Genomic DNA, 18,670 nt, shown 5'->3' on the forward strand with positions numbered 1-18,670 from the left:
GGGAGATATATACAAGCATATGATACAAACGGTAAGCGTGTTTCATTAGCTTTGTCAAAACTTACTAACATTTATTTTGACAGTGACTTTGACTCTGACGATTGGAGTGACAGCAGCGATACTGAAGAATATGAACTATTGTGTGAAGCACAGCAATGGGAAGCGCTGCAATACTTTTGTAAGTGAGAACATTAGTGAGAACGTTAGTGAGAACGTTTATTTTTTCATTAGTGAAGTCGTTTGTGAAAACGTTAGTGTGTTGCATGCTAAGATCAGTCATAATGTAAACCTCTCAATTTTATTGTCGTGGGAAGTATCTCAATTCCTTCAAAAAAATTGAAAAACTATTTAATTTTAAAAATATAATACTTTTAATTAGTTAATTAATTGGAGATATTTTAAAAAATCACTTTTGATAATACTTTTGAGAACTTTAATTAAAAAAATATATTCAAAAATATCCAGGATATCAAGAGGGAATTGTTCCTTATGAGGTATATAGTTATGATGTATACCTCATAAGGAACAATTCCCTCCTTAAAACGAGAAAACTTGTTCGAAATTGTTTATCATTTCGAACAAGTTTTCTCGTTTTTAATAAGAAACTAAAGGCTATGAGGCACTGATTATATATTAGTGCCTCATAGCCTTTAGTTTCTAATAGATAGCTGGAAAACTTTCTCCAAATGATAAGTTATTCAGAGAAAGTTTCCCAGCTCTCAAGAGGGAATTGTTCCTTATGAGGTATATAGTTATGATGTATACCTCATAAGGAACAATTCCCTCCTTAAAATCGTAGACATTTTTATACTTATTAATCAACCATTCAAAATCATATTCCTCTAAAAAGTTATTTTATTAAAAATTTAGAATTTTAATAAATATAGAGTTTGAATTTCATACAATACCTATATATTTTCAATAATGGAATTTGAAAACCATTCTCAAAAGTTCTCAGAAAACCTTTTTTTCATTAATTTTAAGAAATCTGAGTATTAAATTAAGTGATAAATTCGTTTGACACTACTTTAATTTTTAAATTCAAAAAATTATATGTGCTTCTTAAAATGACTCAAAAAATTTTTATTATAAAATAATATATAATATTAAAAATCCCACAACATTTTTTTACTTTACATAATCGTACTTCCTCGACGATTAATTTCCACTCAATTTCTATCGTTGACCGAACTTAGCATGCAACAAGTGAGGTGAAGTGGTTGGCGGCTTTGTAAACATTTAAGGTTAAGTTGGTGTTTGTGTTTGTGTTGTAAAATATACGTTAACGGTTTTGTAAAGTGTCAAATTCACATATCAGGTGTAAGGAGGCTCGCAGTGCCTCCGTACACTTGATATGTATACTAACTAAGTATGCATTTTATGTCAAAGATATTATGGACTCCATAGACAAGAAAGTTCATGAGAAATTAGATGAAGAAGAACTTGAAGATACAGTAGAGAATGCAAAACATTTGTTTGAAGAAGAAGTTAGAAAAATGTGTGAAAAACAATTAGAACATGAATGTGAGATATGTTATGGTTATAGAGATTCTCCATACGAACTAGACCAATGGGAACAAGAAGATTTAAAGAGAGAATTTAGAGAATATGAACTCGCTAAGATAGCATTAGAAGCTGCAGAAAAGAAGAAGTTAAAAGTTTGGGGTCGTTTTGTACAAAAATATTGTGAGTAAATGAACTCATTATTTTTATTGAATTCAGCAAAAATAATGTTTAGGGTAGATGGTTAGATCTAACCCGATTTCTACCCTCATGAATTTTGTATAAAAAGCAACCCGCCGGAATTCGGACTGTTGCTATATTCTTCACAAAACGCCTTATAATACTCTTCCCAGGACTTATTTTCCAATTTCTAAAGTCTTTCCTAGACTGACTGACTGACTGACGGCACAAAGTGGCTTAACGAAAACATTAATATATAAAATTCATGAAAATTCATGAAAATTCATGAGGGTAGAAAGAGGTTAGATATCGGGTTAGATCTTACCCTAAAATATATTTTTGCTGAATTCAGCACAAAAATAATGAATTTCATTAGTTAGAAAAAATAAAGTTAGATTTTTTTTATTTATTTTTTTTTATTTTGTATGTAAGAACAGTAATGTCAACATCAGAGAACACAACAATTGCTATCGTTCATGAAGCCATTAATGAAGAATACGAATACATACAATATAATACACAACTTCGTCTCATTCGTTCAGTCAAAGATGACATGTACCAAATGCAAAGTATAATGAATGCTCTTCGTTCTACAAAGCAAGCATATCATTGGTTTGAAAACCAACAGACAAAAGAACTTTTAGAAGAATTTCCGCATATGATTGCTTCCCTCGGAAAACCGGGGAAGAGATTCCGTATGAAAATCGCAAGAATTTGGCTCCTAGACTTTTAGTAAATGCTTTAGCAATGTGGGCTTCACCTCGTTATGCTTGTTATATTTTCATGATGTTAGATGAACTATATAAAGCAGAACGTGGAGAGATGGAAAAGAAACTTCAAGCAAAAGATGAAGTCATTGAGTTTTTAAATCGTGATTTAAATGAAATTGATGAATTAATGACCGAATGTTATAAAAAGTTCAAGGGGTAGAAATGAGGGTAGATATCGGGTTAGATCTAACCTTCTCAACTAAAATATATTTTTGGTGTAAATTTTACTGACGGCGCAAAGTGCCAAGACCGAAGGTCCTAACTAACTGACTGACCGTAACTAATTATTTTTGAAGAACTGAAGGTGTCACCACGTCACCATGTGTCACCTGGTTAATTAACTTCTTTTAAAAATGATGACAACATGACATTTAGACAACAGCATGGGTTGAATGCAAAAATATTTTTAGGAGAGAATGCAGCATTTATGAATTATTTTTGAAGAACTGAAAGTGTCACCACGTCACCATGTGTCACCTGGTTAATTAACTTCTTTTAAAAATGATGACAGCATGACATTTTGACAACAGCCTGGGTTGAATGCAAAACTAAATTCGAATCATACTTTATAAAGCTTCATTTACAGGTATTTCATCGTCAGTAAATGAATCGTCATTTTCGTTTGGTTCAACCTGTTTATATAATCCTTTCATTTCTTCTTTCAAAACATAACACCATGTTTGTTTACCGTCTATTCTTCTCTGTTTTCTTTCACGTTTATCTTTAATGCTCATTTGAAAGTTTTTGTCTTTCATGTCTGATGGTTTGCAGAATAGAGCATTTTTACATGTCATACCTGCACACAATTCATTAATGTGTATTTATCCATCTAAAGGATTTGTTGATAATTCAATTAAATCTTGTTTGGCTTCAGTCATCGGTATGATTCGTACATTAAATGATGAAAGGTCGTAATTGATAAAATATGTTAGTAAATTATCATAAAATTCCTTTGTGCATGAATTCATCAAATTCTTGAAGTAATCAAATTGACCCTTGAATTTACCATTAACCCTTAAAACTACGTATCTTCTGTCTCCAACTTCAATTTTGACAGGGTAAACGTTATTAGTTACGAAAATGAAGTTTGCAACGTTCTGTGCTGTTCTTCTGGGTTGATTCTTTTCATTAATTCTAATCTCATTATCCGTTATAATTGATTTCAAAGCGTTGAAGTTTGCGAGTCTATCTTCACCAACATTCTGAGTTCATTAAGTACAAGAAACATTTTATTCTCAACTACTGAATTGAAATTACCCGTTAGCTCACCTATTTCGGTAATGTTTTTACATGAATCAGCGAGAAGTTCAGAAATAATGTCTGTAAATCTGTTTTACCTGTTCCCTGAAGTCCTTTCAAAATAATGCTGTTTCATTCTTGATTCTAGGATGTTGAATCATTGATGCAATACAGGAGAAGGTATTTATACACTTCATCGTTATTATCACATATGGCTTCTTTAATGAAATTCATAAACATCTCAATTTTTGAGTAATCTGGTTTTCGAGAACGTTGTATTTATAACCCTGAAACGTTGAGAAAACATCTGGAGAATCAGATTTAAAGCAAACACCTTAACGGTTAATGAGGATAATTGATTTTAGTAGTACGTCCATGCTGTTATGGTTTTACCTTCTTCTTTAAATAATTTAATCATTTTGAGTGACTCTTTCATGGCTGATTGAAGAACGAATGATATTTGATTCATTTTATCATGAATATTATAGTCCTTTTGAATGAAATATTTGTTTCCACAATCTACAAAACGGATTACACGTGATAAATCCTCAATTACTTCAGAACTGTTTTTATACTGATGATTTTCAGCCTTGCGTCTAATATCTGTTATCAAAAACGAGTCATCAAGTTTTATATCAAATGTTATTTTTGGCTTACGTAATAAAGGTAAAACGTATTCATCATAATATTCTTTTTGATATAGTTTTAGAATCTTCACTAAAACAAATGGAGAAGTCATTAAATGTGCATATCTACTACGTGCTTTTTCAAAATTACTTTTAGCATTTTCTGTTAAACTGCAGAAGTTATAAACGTTATCGTATGCTTCATTAATTAAATGATTAGGTAACGAATTAATAGCTTGAAACAGTGTGAATAATGTTATTTCTTTTTCTAAATTCATGTTTCCACCGTCATTATGTACTTCAAAATCACTAATACCATCGACTATGCTCTGGGCAAGTTTATCGTCAATGTTTACATCTTTGTTTTCATTCATTATACTCTTTATTTCTTCGTTCTTCTGTTCAACTCTTACCTTAATATTCAAATCATTTAATATATCGTTTACGGTTCTAGTTAATGTTGAATCATAACTTCCACGAATGAATGAGTATGTATTGATTGGTTCTGTTGCATTCTTGCGAACTCTTGAATCAGCCATAACTACTAAAGAACGCTTTGAATCATCCATAGAAGTCATGATATCGATATCATAATCATTGCAGGAATAACATTTAATCATTCTGTTCGAAACTGAATAGAAGAAATTAGTGTTGCAATAAATGTGAAGACCTCCTGAAGCGGTTTTAACGATAACATCTTTATCCGAAAGTTTTGATAAAATGTCTTTTCTAACCGTTTCTTTAAGTTCATCATTGTACGATTTATTGATATCAATATCTATAATCGTTAAATTCGAAATTTTATTTACTAATAAAGCCGTACCAGTTTTCCTTCCTCTTCCTCCATCATGTTTGAGGTAGTTATGTAAATCAATCTTGTTTTCACCAATTCTTTCGTTGAGGGTTTTAGTTTCTGCCTTAACTAATTCCTCAGCTAATGAATCAATAACTTTTTCATCAGAAATGATAAAGTTGCTGTTGTTGTTTGTTGCTGTCATTTATATAGGAATAAAAAAATAAAAATAATTTTAAAACTAACTTTATTTTTGGACTGCATCAAATTTCCGGGCTTGTTGTCTAAATGTCATGTTGTCATCATTTTTAAAAGAAGTTAATTAACCTGGTGACATGGTGACGTGGTGACACTGAAAACATTTAAGAAATCATTAATGAAAACATTAACGTAAACATAAACGATAAAATTTATTTCCGGGCTAGTTGTCTAAATGTCATGTTGTCATCATTTTTAAAAGAAGTTAATTAACCTGGTGACATGGTGACGTGGTGACACTGAAAACATTTACGAAATCATTAACGATAAAATATATTTCTGCAGTTCATCCGCTACATTATTAACTAATTAACTTTAGACATAAAATATATTTAGTTCATAAGAATTTTCTTATTCTTTCTGGCATATTTTTGTCTTTCCAGTACTCCCGCTCTAATGGTCCCAGATGTGTTGGCTTTGACTCTCTCAAGTTCTTAGATGGTATAACATCTTCAACGCCTCCTTCATATCTTACTTTATAAGTGTCATCGTTTGTGTTATAGAATGAAATGAAGGAAGAATGTGTATATCTAATGAAATCATAAATGAAAGAATAATTTATAAAGAAATGAAGGGAAACATTCAGCAATACTTGACTCATAGATGACAATACATTATTCTTTCATTTATGATTTCATTTCCTCTTGAAACATATTCTATCTCTTCATCATGAGAACTCTTGACCAAAATCCTTTCGCTGTGTTTTGTTTGCTTGTTTGCTTTATGTTTAGTCTTGACAAAGTGTTTGCGATGAAGTATTGACAAAGTGTTTACGTTGGTTAGTTCATGTTTAACATAGAGTTTACGTTTATGTTTGACAAAACATATACGAAGAAGTCATGACAAAACATATACGATGAAGTCTTGACAAAGCATATACGATGAAGTCTTGACAAAACATATACGAAGAAGTCTTGACAAAACATATACGAAGAAGTCTTGACAAAGTCATAACAAAGCATTTATGATGAAATCTTGACAAAGTGTTTACGATGAAGTCTTGACAAAGTGTTTATGTTTAGTTTCGATGCAGTTTGACAAAACATTTACGAAGAAGTCTTGACAAAACATTTACGATGAAGTCATGACAAAACATTTACGATGCAGTTTGACAAAACATATACGAAGAAGTCTTGACAAAACATTTACGACGAAGTTTTGACAAAGTGTTTACGATGAAGTCATGACAAAACATTTACGATGCAGTTTGACAAAACATTTACGAAGAAGTCATGACAAAACATTTACGATGAAGTCATAACAAAGCATTTATGATGAAATCATGACAAAACATTTACGATGAAGTTTTGACAAAGTGTTTACGATGAAGTCTTGACAAAGTGTTTATGTTTAGTTTCGATGCAGTTTGACAAAACATTTACGAAGAAGTCTTGACAAAACATTTACGATGAAGTCATGACAAAACATTTACGATGCAGTTTGACAAAACATATACGAAGAAGTCTTGACAAAACATTTACGACGAAGTTTTGACAAAGTGTTTACGATGAAGTCATGACAAAACATTTACGATGCAGTTTGACAAAACATTTACGAAGAAGTCATGACAAAACATTTACGATGAAGTCATAACAAAGCATTTATGATGAAATCATGACAAAACATTTACGATGAAGTTTTGACAAAGTGTTTACGATGAAGTCTTGACAAAGCATATACGATGAAGTTTTGACAAAACATTTACGATAAAGTTTTGACAAAGTGTTTACGAAGAAGTCATAACAAAGCATTTACGAAGAAGTCATGACAAAACATTTACGATGAAGTCATAACAAAGCATTTACGATGAAGTCATAACAAAGCATTTATGATGAAATCTTGACAAAGTGTTTATGTTTAGTTTCGATGAAGTCATAACAAAGCATTTACGATGAAGTCATGACAAAACATTTACGATGAAGTCATAACAAAGCATTTATGATGAAATCTTGACAAAGTGTTTATGTTTAGTTTCGATGCAGTTTGACAAAACATTTACGATGAAGTCTTGACAAAGTGTTTATGTTTATGTTGGTTAGTTCATGTTTAACATAGAGTTTACATTTATGTTTGACAAAGTGTTTATGTTTAGTTTTGATGCAGTTTGACAAAACATATACGAAGAAGTCTTGACAAAACATTTACGAAGAAGTCTTGACAAAACATATACGAAGAAGTCATGACAAAACATATACGAAGAAGTCATGACAAAACATATACGATGAAGTCTTGACAAAGCATATACGATGAAGTCTTGACAAAACATATACGAAGAAGTCTTGACAAAACATATACGAAGAAGTCTTGACAAAGTCATAACAAAGCATTTATGATGAAATCTTGACAAAGTGTTTACGATGAAGTCTTGACAAAGTGTTTACGATGAAGTTTTGACAAAGTGTTTACGAAGAAGTCTTGACAAAGCATTTATGATGAAATCTTGACAAAGCATTTATGATGAAATCTTGACAAAGCATTTATGATGAAATCTTGACAAAGTGTTTATGTTTAGTTTCGATGAAGTTTGACAAAGTCTTTACGTTTATGTTGGTTAGTTCATGTTTAACATAGAGTTTACGTTTAAGTTCGACAAAGTGTTTACGAAGAACTTATGACAAAGCATATACGAAGAAGTCTTGACAAAGTGTTTACGAAGAAGTCTTGACATGAAGTCTCTGAGGGTAGAAATGAGGGTAGATATCGGGTTAGATCTAACCTTTTCAACTAAAATATATTTTTGGGTCATTACGCTCATTACGATGAAGTCATAACAAAGCATTTATGATGAAATCTTGACAAAACATTTACGATGAAGTCTTGACAAAGTCATAACAAAGCATTTATGATGAAATCTTGACAAAACATATACGATGAAGTCTTGACAAAGCATATACGATGAAGTTTTGACAAAACATTTACGATGAAGTCTTGACAAAGTGTTTACGAAGAAGTCATAACAAAACATTTACGATGAAGTCATAACAAAGTGTTTATGTTTAGTTTCGATGCAGTTTGACAAAACATTTACGATGAAGTTAGTACTTGATGTTAGTGTTGGAGTTTGTGTTTGTTGTTAGCGTTTGTCATTTGTGCTGAAGTTAGTACTTGATGTTAGTGTTGGAGTTTGTGTTTGTTGTTAGTGAGAGAATAAATTAAATCATGAACTTTGCCATGGTCTCTGTCCCTAGTAGTTTTCATTAAGTTCTGGAAATAATGAAAGTCATAAACTTTGCCATGGTCTCTGTCCCTAGTAGTTTTCATTATCTCACAGAGTTAATGAAAGTCATACTTTCTATCAGATGAAGCATGCAAATGAACATAATGAAAGTTAGTGAGTTTGCCACGAGTTATGAATAAAATATTGGCATATTAGATGAGATAGCTGATGAAACAGATGAAGATAAATTAAATCTTGGACTTTGCCACACTCTGTCCCTAGTTCCTCAAAATCCTTGACAACGTTGCTTAGAAATTTTGGTTCAAAACCTCATCTGATTTTAATCTGTTATGCTACCTGTTAAGTTTCGCGAGATTATAAATGTCATGAAGTTATATAAAAAGGAGGGACAGCTAGGGACACTGGAAGTACTTGTAAGGCTATCTGTTAAGATTGCATGAAATACTAAAAAGTCATGAAATCCATTATCGCTGTGCTAGCTTCACCTTAGAGTAAAATGACAAATAAAGTCACTGAAGCAATGAAACAAAAGTTTTTGGTAGAATACATTAAATCAGGAACTATTCCAGAAGGTTTTTACATTCATACTATGAAGGATGGTAGAGTTCAGTTTAGAAAGATAAAGCAACCATTAGATAAAGAAGGAATTTTGAGAAAGATTAAACTTCATGAGGACAACATTGCTGAACTTAAGAAGAAGCTAGAAGAGTTGGAGAAAGAAAGAGAGTTATAAAGCAATGAATTCAACAGGGTAGAAATGAGGTTAGAAATCGGGTTAGATCTAACCATCTACCCTAAATTTATTTTTGTGCTATGTTTTCATACGTGTGAGGGTGGTGATATCATTAATTTTTAAGTTTATTTTTTATTTTATTTTTATATAAATGACGAAAACTATTGAGATAACAAACTACAACGGTCATGAGTTCAAGAATTTGTTCTTCGTTCCTCGTGAAAATACATTCTATCAGATACGAGGGAGAAAGGGTAAAGTTAGTTTGAGCGTTTATGACTACAAACATAATGGGAGATATATACAAGCATATGATACAAACGGTAAGCGTGTTTCATTAGCTTTGTCAAAACTTACTAACATTTATTTTGACAGTGACTTTGACCTATATGAAGAAGAAAGTGAGTCAGAAGAATATGAACTGTTATGTGAAGCACAGCAATGGGAGGAGTTGCAATACTTTTGTAAGTGAGAACGTTTATTTTTTACATTAGTGAGGTGAAGTGGTTGGCGGCTTTGTAAATATTTAAGGTTAAGTTAGTGTTGTCGTTTGTGTTGTAAAATATACGTTAACGGTTTTGTAAAGTGTCAAATTCACATATAATGGGTAAGGTGGTGTGCAGTGCCTCCGTACCCAAGATATGTATACTAACTTTATCTTGTATCTCCAAATATCGATGTGATCATTGTATTTAATTGTATATTGACCAAGAGATTCCGATGCAGAATATTCAAAGTAGATAGTTTTTCCATTCTGTACACATAGGTGCAGGGTCTATCACTGGCACCCTGCACCTATATGTGCAGAATGGGAAAAGCTTGCACTTTTACCTTTCGATGCGAATGTTGCAAACACTTTTGGAAAAAAGTTTTTACATGAATATGTGTATATTATATGAAGTATATTGATAAGGTAAAAATCAAATTTTATTGCATATTCATCGAGAAAATAAACTAACGAATCCCTCAAAATTGAGAGGGTAATCCTCCTCCTCTCAAATAAACGTGCATACGGGTGCACCCTTAAAAAAAGAATCAAAATTAAAATAATAAAAAAATTATAATTAATTTTTACTGTCCAAGCTTAGATTGTGAGAGTGAAGAAGTGATATGCATCATTCCAGAGAGTGGTGTAACTAAGTAAGTCATCTGCTTACCCTTACCCTTAAGGAAGACTTCACCTCTTTCTTCGATGTTAAAGTTACCATTTTCGATGTATTCTTTTGTAGCCTTAGAAATCTGGATACGTCCAGCGATATCAGTACTCTGAAGACGAGCAGCGATGTTAATTGGGTCACCAATAATATCGAAGACAGGCTTATCAGTACCAAGAACACCAGCGAGAAGAGGACCGCCTGTGTTAATACCAATTCTAACTTCTAATGATGCATTCAATTTAAGGGTGCACACGAGAGGATCATGTAAACTTCAGAATTTAGAACCTTATTTTTAGGCATTATCTTGGCTACCTATTTAGGCTCGAAAAGCAAAAAATATCAAAAAATACAACTTGAGTCCATTATGACCCTTTCATGGAGGTAGTTTTTATCCGCTAGTATTTTCCCTTTGAATCTCTTTACAATTCGAAATCAAATTCAAAACTCAGTAGAAGAAAGGAAGAATCGACTTACTACGGTTGTAATACGAATAAATACATATATTTAATTATTTTTATTTACATAATAATTGTTTGAAGCTCATATTCCATCAAATTTTTAAATAAAAACATTAAAATGTTGAAAATGTTCATATATTTTAATAGGGTTTTGGCACTTTATTGAGGAATTACTACATACATAGTCGAACTGAACTTGATATTTTGAAATTTAAATTATTTATCAAAATTAAAATTTAACTTGAAATTTATAATTATTTAGTCATATTTTGCATAATTCTAAGTAGATTTTGTAAAAAATCAAGAAAGAAAAATTTTAACGTGCTTTATTTTTTCTTTTTTATAATAATACATATTATTATATAATTAACATATTCATAATGTTTCACCCTTTCAAAAATATAATCCTCCTCCTCTCAAATAAACGTACATACGGGTGGCCTCTTTTTTCAAAAAATTAAAATTTGAAATTTTTGGCTCAAATATTAGAGATTTTTTCAACCTTCAACGATATATGTTGTCTATATCTAGGGCTGTACAAGATTTAAAAAAACATTGCCGGGTTACCGTAGAGGCCTAAAAAAATCGCGCCTCGGCGGCAAGCCGCCTCGGCATTAAGAATGCGCATCTAAATTTTTATATGTCCTTCTTTCTTTTATTTTTCCCTTCCCTTTCTTTTCTTTTTCTTTTTTTCCCTCCTCTTGCTCTCATTTACCTTTTTTTTCCTTTTCTCATCATTTTTCAAAATTTAAAATTTTTATCAGAAATCTTGCCTATAAAAGCAGACTATGGAACCTTTTAATGCCTCTTAATCAATATTATACAGCATAAAGCATATTAAATGAAAGTAATTACGTATAAATTTATTTTATTATCTTATTTATTAATTCTTTAGCATGTATTGTTTAATATTAACTTTTCTGTACATTAAATATGATATCTCCAAAGTATGAATGCCTTGTAACGAAACGAAAACTTAATTTTATGTTGAATATTTGTCACAAACATTAGATTATTAAAATATATGTTGGATATCCCTTAGAATGAGACTTCATGACTCTTGTTGTCTAACGTGAGCTTTGGATTGCAAGCTCTGTGGTTAACGAACATAAATTAATTGTAAAGTTTTCAAAAATTTTCATCGTTTCTATCAGCATCTATTTTTCCTTTAAAATAATATATTTGTATGAATACAATATTTAGTAATTTTTTTATTTCCCATAATTTCATTCAAAATTTCAGAAAAAATTAATTTCTATTCAATATTATTTCAGCTTCAAAACACTTCATTCTTATAGATGTTGATTCACTAAAGTGTGATTCTATTTATATGAGGTAGGGGCATGAGGCTCGGCAAGTCTTATTGCTTTTTACCTCAATTTAGGTATTAAATAATTATAATGATTCATAGTGGCCGCTGCTGACTGGCCATCAGCAGTCCCCTGGCCAAGATTAATATAATTATTTAATACTTATCCAGTTTTACATCAATAACAACAAAGCTAATCAATCATCATTCAGAAATGCGGGAAATTACTACTAATATTAAAGATTGATAGACATTAGGCTGGCCACCTTCTGTCTAATATCTTTACGAATAAAAATAATACTTTTTAAAACAAATTATTTAATAAATTTTATTAAAAAACAAAATCAAATATCAAATTGATCATCATTCAACTTGATGAAGAAGCGGCATGCTACATATTCTTCTTTGCATGATTCGTTCATTGAATTTCTTGTCTTTCGCAATTCAGATATTACACGTTCTACATCTGCTTCACTGCACGAAAGTGACATCATCCTTTTTCCAATTGGTCTTATTGCTTTTAGTTGCTTTATGCCATTCATGTACCAAAACTTGCCATCATTTTGAGCAAGATGATGACCATTTATAAGATGGGAATCATCTTGCTCTATGAAGAAATCGTAAGCATCACTCAATTCCTTGGCTCTATCGTCTTTATTGATCGTTGGATCAACTGTTGATTCGGCAATTGCTCTTTGTCTGAGGATTGTTATCATGAATGTGTATAGATCTTTTATCTCTTCATCTACAACATCCCAGACCAAGGAATTCCTCGAACCATCGGCATTTGTTTCGGCTGCATGATCGTCGTTAAGCATTTGTTCCTCTTCTGCTTGCTGGATCTCTTCATCATGCTCGGCTACCTCGTCAACACGTTCTGTTCGTTCTTCTTCAAGGATTTCGCCGAGTTTCTCAAATGTGATCTCGCGATTGATGATCCTCAGGGAAGGAATCGTTGGGACTTGCACATCTTTCAACTGCATTATAGGTGGATAGCTTGTCTTTCCTCCAAAACCCTTCTTGTCTCTGATGATCTTCCTTGCTAACGGTGTAAAGCCGAAAGCAAACCGAAGCAAATCAATTCTACCATATTCTTTCATATCATTTTTGAATATTGTAGTGATTGATCGGAGAATCTCTTCACCATCTGGCGTTAATCTTCCTGCCATTTCATCCAACATCCCTTGGCACTGTTGTATCATCAGGAATGCATAAGCACCCATGGACTTGTTGGATTCCAGCCATAATTGAAGTTGCTTTAATGGCTTGAATATCATTAAAGCATCTTTAAAGAGTGGAGGAATTCCATCACGTGTCCATTGTAACTGTTCACGTGTAGCTCTGGAAAGGGATAGTGGAAGATCTCCACTTCTTAAAGCAGTATTAATTGTTTCCAGATTATCAAAGATGAAAAACAGAGTATCATATATGTAGAGCCAGCGAGTTTCCGGGATTGATGGAACCCTGATCTTGTATCTCGCTCTCATATCGTGATTCTTAAAGATAATGATAATCTGGTGAACTCTATTCATCAGTTCATTCAACAATGGACATTGCTTACGTGCGTGGACAATAGCATTGTTCAAGACGTGGTTAAGGCAACGAATGTACACGGTTTGTAAGCCAGGGAAAAGGGCTCCTTCTGGCCTCCAGTGGCAGAGTCCTTTAACCTGGGCTGGCAAACCATCTCCGACTACTCCAGCTACGTGGTTTTTATTAACCTTAAGAGAATCAAACCACGTATGGTAGTCCTCGTATGTCCAATTAGTCGAAATTGTTGTGTCGAAGAATTGGTGGCGATCTGTTTTGCCTGGATTGCACACACAAGAGAATAGACCATGACGGCTGCCGTGTGTTCCGCAGTCCAGGGAAATTGAGAAGATGCGGAATTCCTCGCAGAACTTTAGGCCCCGAGAGGAGTCTGTTTTGCCTAAAGTAATCAATGCCTCTCTGACACCGCGCCGTGTGAACTCAATGTCTGGGATTGTAAAGTTGATGCCCTGTTCGCGATTGACTTTATTTTTAAGCCATTTGGCGAAGCTCTCTAGGAAGCTTTTAAATGCTGGCTTCATTGTGGCATAAAGGCTTATATCTAGGCTCGCAATAAGCCTGGCAATGATCTCTTCTAACGAAGGATCATTACCAGAGCCAACTGCTTGCTGAGTATTCTCAACTTGGTGCTCAGCAGGAACGTAGTTGGGCATTGGGAGTAAAAATTTGCACTTATGATCTTTAAAATCATTTTTCCTGCTTTTTTTAATGCATCGCACGAACTGCCCTTGACCTAACGTTTCACTACATTCGGCACAGTATGTAAAGAGCCTTCCTTTGTCTGATTGATTAGGCTCATTCTCATAATAGCCGATCGTAGTGAAACATTTTTTCCACACTTTGTTTCCAATGTTTCAGGAGTTGGTGGATATTTCGTCTTCTTAAATGGAATCCACTCATCATATACATGAGGATCCCATGCAGTCATAATAAAAATAAAGCTTTTTGAATATATTCAATTTTTAAATGATATTTTCACGGGTTAAATATAAAATAAAGAATAAGATGTAAATTATTAAAATATTTAATTTTAAATTTTGAACCCGTGATAAATATTTTTTTGCATTGTTATTAATAATGAAAAATAAAGCTTATTTCAATGAAAATTGTTCTGCAAATTTATTTCACTTTTGACCTCACTTTTTCCATAATTCAATTTTTTACTTTTAATATTTTAGATCTTCATAATATCATTTGAAAAATTAACCATATAAAAAAATCAAGTTATCAATTCACTTTTTCCGTAATTCAAAAATCAATAATATAAATAATATATCTTTTTATCAAATATTATTATTATATTCTATGAAAAATGAGGTCCGGAAATTTTGCGGATTCCCGTAACTCAATTTTACGGAAAAAGTGCAGTAAACTATTCAAAATACGGAAAAATTAGTGTAAACTAATGATTTTACGGTAAAATCACGGAAAGTCCCGGAAGAATATATGTGCCTATATGAAATTATACAAAAATGAATCAAACGCATTTTAAAAGATTGTTCTTGTATTATAAATGCTATTCGCAGATTTATTAGTTGAAGAAAATTACCAAATTTTTGCCGATTTACAAAAAATGATTTACAAAGCATATTTTTATAAGGCTTTAAAAATCTTTAAAATGTGACCGGTGACGGAAATCCATGGTAACCAACCGCGGTTCCCGTTTGGAATGCCATATCTATATCAGACTTCCTTTCTTTTTGATACTTAACATTGTTCCTAAATCTTAGCCGTTAAGGCTGTTCTGAAAATATTTTTTTTCGAAAAAATTCGAAAAAAATTCTTAAAATTCAAAAATCCCTTAATTCCTGAGGATTTTGGGAAAAAGTTTTTACATGAACATGTGTATATTATATGAAGTATATTGATAAGGTAAAAATCAAATTTTATTGCATATTCATCGAGAAAATAAACTAACGAATCCCTCAAAATTGAGAGGGTAATCCTCCTCCTCTCAAATAAACGTGCATACAGGTGCACCCTTAAAGTTATAAATTGAAATTAATTAATTTATATATCCCGAACTGTGAGTCATTATAAGTTCTCGATATAAGAAAGATTCATTTATCTTCGTAATTGCTTGCGTATTATGTAGGTTTTAATTAGAATATCTTGAGTTGGTATTGGTATAGAAATGTATTTAATGACATCAATAGTTTCTGTATCTGTAATTTGAGTTGAACCTTCAAAATGAACATAAACAGACTCTTCTCCGAAAAAGTCTTTACATGATTTTCTTAAAATTGTTTCACTTGTAATATATAAATTACTTCTTTTTCGAAATGCATTTTTTGGACCTTGATAAACATTAAATCTGCCTTTAATATAAATATTCATTTGATTTGGAATATCGGAAAAAGCAGTGGATGAAATTCTGATTGAAGTTATATTGTTTTGGAATGTAATACTTGTTAGAGACTCACAATTTCCAAATGCTTTATCTCCAATATAACTTACATACCCTAGAATTGTTATACTTATTAATGATGTGCATGAATTAAATACACCGTCTCCAATTTTCTCGACACTATCTGGAATTGAAATACTTGTTAACGATTGGCATGAGTCAAACGCATAATTTTCAATAGTTGTTATTTCAGCTGGAAATGTAATATTTGTTAATGATAAGCAATATTGAAATGTAGAATACATAATTTCAGTTATCTTTCCGAGATATGTAATATTTGTCAAATTTGTACAATAAAAAAATGCATTATTTAAAACATTATTTACATTTTGAGGAATTATTATACTTGTTAAAGATGAACAATATTGAAATGTACCATATTCAATTCTATTTATGCTTCTTGGAATTATAATACTTGTCAATGATTCACAATAAGAAAATGCACTCTCTCCAATCATATTCACATCATCATGAATTTGAATTGATGAAATTTTTGTACAATAAGAAAAGCACATTTTTAAAATAGTTGTAACATAACAAGCAACAGTATATTCACCTTGATATGTTTCAACAACTTTAATTAGTGTTGAATTATCTGATCCTTTATAAAGAGATATAGTATCACTTTTAAAATTTGCATTTTCTTGATCAATGGTTATATTTTCTAAATATTTGCAACCATAAAATGTTGTGGAAGAAATTGATTCTACATTTTTTGGAATGAAAATTGAAGAAAGTTTTGTGCTTCTAAAGCAATCATTATTTAATTTAAGTAAGTTTGAATTCGATGAAATATTTATTATTGTTAATCCACTACAGTTAAACGCAAAATCATTTATGTACTTCACAGAATCTGGTACGTTTATTGATGATAGTTTTTGATCGTAAGAAAAGCAAGACCTTCCAATATTCTCGAGATTTGGAGGAAGTATAACCTGTTTTAAGTTTATTGTATCTTTACAATTCTTAAATGCATAATTGTCTGAACTTCCACTTTTTATTTCTGTAACTTGTTGGCGGATTATAACTTCTCCAGTATAATCTGGTGAACAACCAATTACAACTTGATTGCTAGCATTGTTATATTGTAGCGAATCGGCACTAAAGATCGAGCAAAAATAATAAAAAACAAGAGCGGACTTCTGTAAAAGTAATTCCAAAAAACTTAAAATAAAAAATTTTATTCTCAAAATTTTGAGTGGCATTAACACTCAATTTTCGGAATTTTACAATTTTAAAAATATGTGAAACAGCTTTCAGAATCTGTACTATTTTGACGCAGATTCCGCATATTTTGTAAAGTTTTCAATTTATATCAAGAATTGCAAACTAGTAAAATTCGAACTTTTTCATCTCTATTTGGAGTCAATTAATTCTATGCCAAATTGTAAACTTCTGAAAATTGAGAATCATTACAGCTAAAAATTGTGTTAATTATTCCTCTTATTTTTATTTTATGACAAATTGTAAACTTGAAATTGGCAAAATATACATCTAAAATTCAGTTATATTTCTAACTATAACTCAGTTTGTGCTCAACCTAAATGTGGGAGAGGTTAGTGGCATTTGATTTATTTCTGCAGTTCTTATGAATCTATTGATCTTCGTCCTTGCATACAATTATCAAATACTTACTCCATCATGAATTTGAATATTGTCAATCACTCTCTTCTATATCACTTACAAGTTCAACCAAAACATTAGGCGATTTTTGTTTATCCATTACCAATATAATCCCTTTATCATTTCCTTCTTCGATAACTATCATCTTCTGTTTAAAACTGATAGCATCAAAATCATTAACTCATTCAGTTTGAGCAATACAGGAATTACAGAATTTACATGTCCAATATCTCTCGAAACGATTTATCCAGAATCGTTCTTTTCATGTACATCCCTTTCTGCAATCATCATTCCTTCAACTTCGAAACATCACATGCAACAACAACAACAACAATTACAAAGTTGTCACAGGTGCATTGTTTGATATCTCTATGACATCTCTTATCTTGTTCCCTCCTGCATCTCCCGTCAAGTTCTTTTCACTTCCCGGCAGCACTATGAACATCGGTGAAGGTGCATTCATGAGCTGCATCAATCTTATCACCATCACAATTCCTAATGACAGTGTTCAACAGATCTCACAGAACGCTTTTGAAGGATGTCGGAATCTGAAACTTATCACCATTCCATCATGCGTTCTTTCAGTTGGACGAGATGCATTCAAAGACTGCGAACATCTTTCATGTGGTTGTGAGATTGAGAACCGAAACAAACAATTCATCACAGAACTTATCACCAGTAGCAAACTTCCACGACGCTGCACTTATGACTGTTCTTCTCTATGTTCTGCTTTTGTAGTATTATAAAAACTATAACTGCTAATTTTGTTCATTTGACTATTTTTATCGAATTCTTAAATGCATGGCTATCTGGACTTTCGCTGTTTATATAAATTTTAAATGAAATCCACAAGTTTTGACCATATATTTATATAATCTAAGTTTG

General features: G+C 31.7%; 6 protein-coding genes and 1 pseudogene across 7 annotated transcripts, besides 3 other annotated features; 4 read left to right on the top strand and 3 right to left on the bottom strand.

Moving 5' to 3' along the window:
* Positions 1-9,402: part of a mobile genetic element that runs on past the window's edge.
* Positions 2,123-2,416, top strand: TVAGG3_0520530 (KilA, N-terminal/APSES-type HTH, DNA-binding family; the record flags this gene model as incomplete). Its single annotated transcript, XM_051237208.1, has 1 exon — positions 2,123-2,416. The coding sequence occupies one exon, from the start codon at positions 2,123-2,125 to the stop codon at positions 2,414-2,416; it is 294 nt and encodes a 97-aa protein (XP_051095032.1).
* On the bottom strand, positions 3,020-5,316 carry TVAGG3_0520540 (annotated as a pseudogene). Its single transcript has one exon. A coding segment is annotated over exon 1 (2,297 nt).
* Positions 9,044-9,280, top strand: TVAGG3_0520550 (uncharacterized protein; the record flags this gene model as incomplete). Its single annotated transcript, XM_001307700.1, has 1 exon — positions 9,044-9,280. One exon carries the CDS (start codon positions 9,044-9,046, stop codon positions 9,278-9,280), a length of 237 nt encoding a protein of 78 aa, XP_001307701.1.
* A 29-nt stretch (positions 9,403-9,431) lies between the features above and the next one.
* Positions 9,432-9,752, top strand: TVAGG3_0520560 (uncharacterized protein; the record flags this gene model as incomplete). The annotated part of the gene is made up of 1 exon (XM_001307701.1): positions 9,432-9,752. One exon carries the CDS (start codon positions 9,432-9,434, stop codon positions 9,750-9,752), a length of 321 nt encoding a protein of 106 aa, XP_001307702.1.
* A 929-nt stretch (positions 9,753-10,681) lies between these two features.
* Positions 10,682-11,334: a mobile genetic element.
* Positions 11,335-11,423: 89 nt separating this feature from the next.
* Positions 11,424-15,432: a mobile genetic element.
* Positions 12,549-14,408, bottom strand: TVAGG3_0520590 (ribonuclease H-like family; the record flags this gene model as incomplete). Its single annotated transcript, XM_001307702.2, has 1 exon — positions 12,549-14,408. One exon carries the CDS (start codon positions 14,406-14,408, stop codon positions 12,549-12,551), a length of 1,860 nt encoding a protein of 619 aa, XP_001307703.2.
* A 387-nt stretch (positions 15,433-15,819) lies between the features above and the next one.
* On the bottom strand, positions 15,820-17,367 carry TVAGG3_0520600 (ribonuclease inhibitor domain-containing protein; the record flags this gene model as incomplete). The annotated part of the gene is made up of 1 exon (XM_001307703.1): positions 15,820-17,367. One exon carries the CDS (start codon positions 17,365-17,367, stop codon positions 15,820-15,822), a length of 1,548 nt encoding a protein of 515 aa, XP_001307704.1.
* A 267-nt stretch (positions 17,368-17,634) lies between these two features.
* On the top strand, positions 17,635-18,595 carry TVAGG3_0520610 (ribonuclease inhibitor domain-containing protein; the record flags this gene model as incomplete). Its single annotated transcript, XM_001307704.2, has 1 exon — positions 18,157-18,531. The coding sequence occupies one exon, from the start codon at positions 18,157-18,159 to the stop codon at positions 18,529-18,531; it is 375 nt and encodes a 124-aa protein (XP_001307705.1).
* Between the last annotated feature and the right edge of the window lie 75 nt (positions 18,596-18,670).

Source organism: Trichomonas vaginalis, chromosome II (genome assembly GCF_026262505.1).
Source record: "Trichomonas vaginalis G3 chromosome II, whole genome shotgun sequence".
NCBI lineage: Eukaryota > Parabasalia > Trichomonadida > Trichomonadidae > Trichomonas > Trichomonas vaginalis.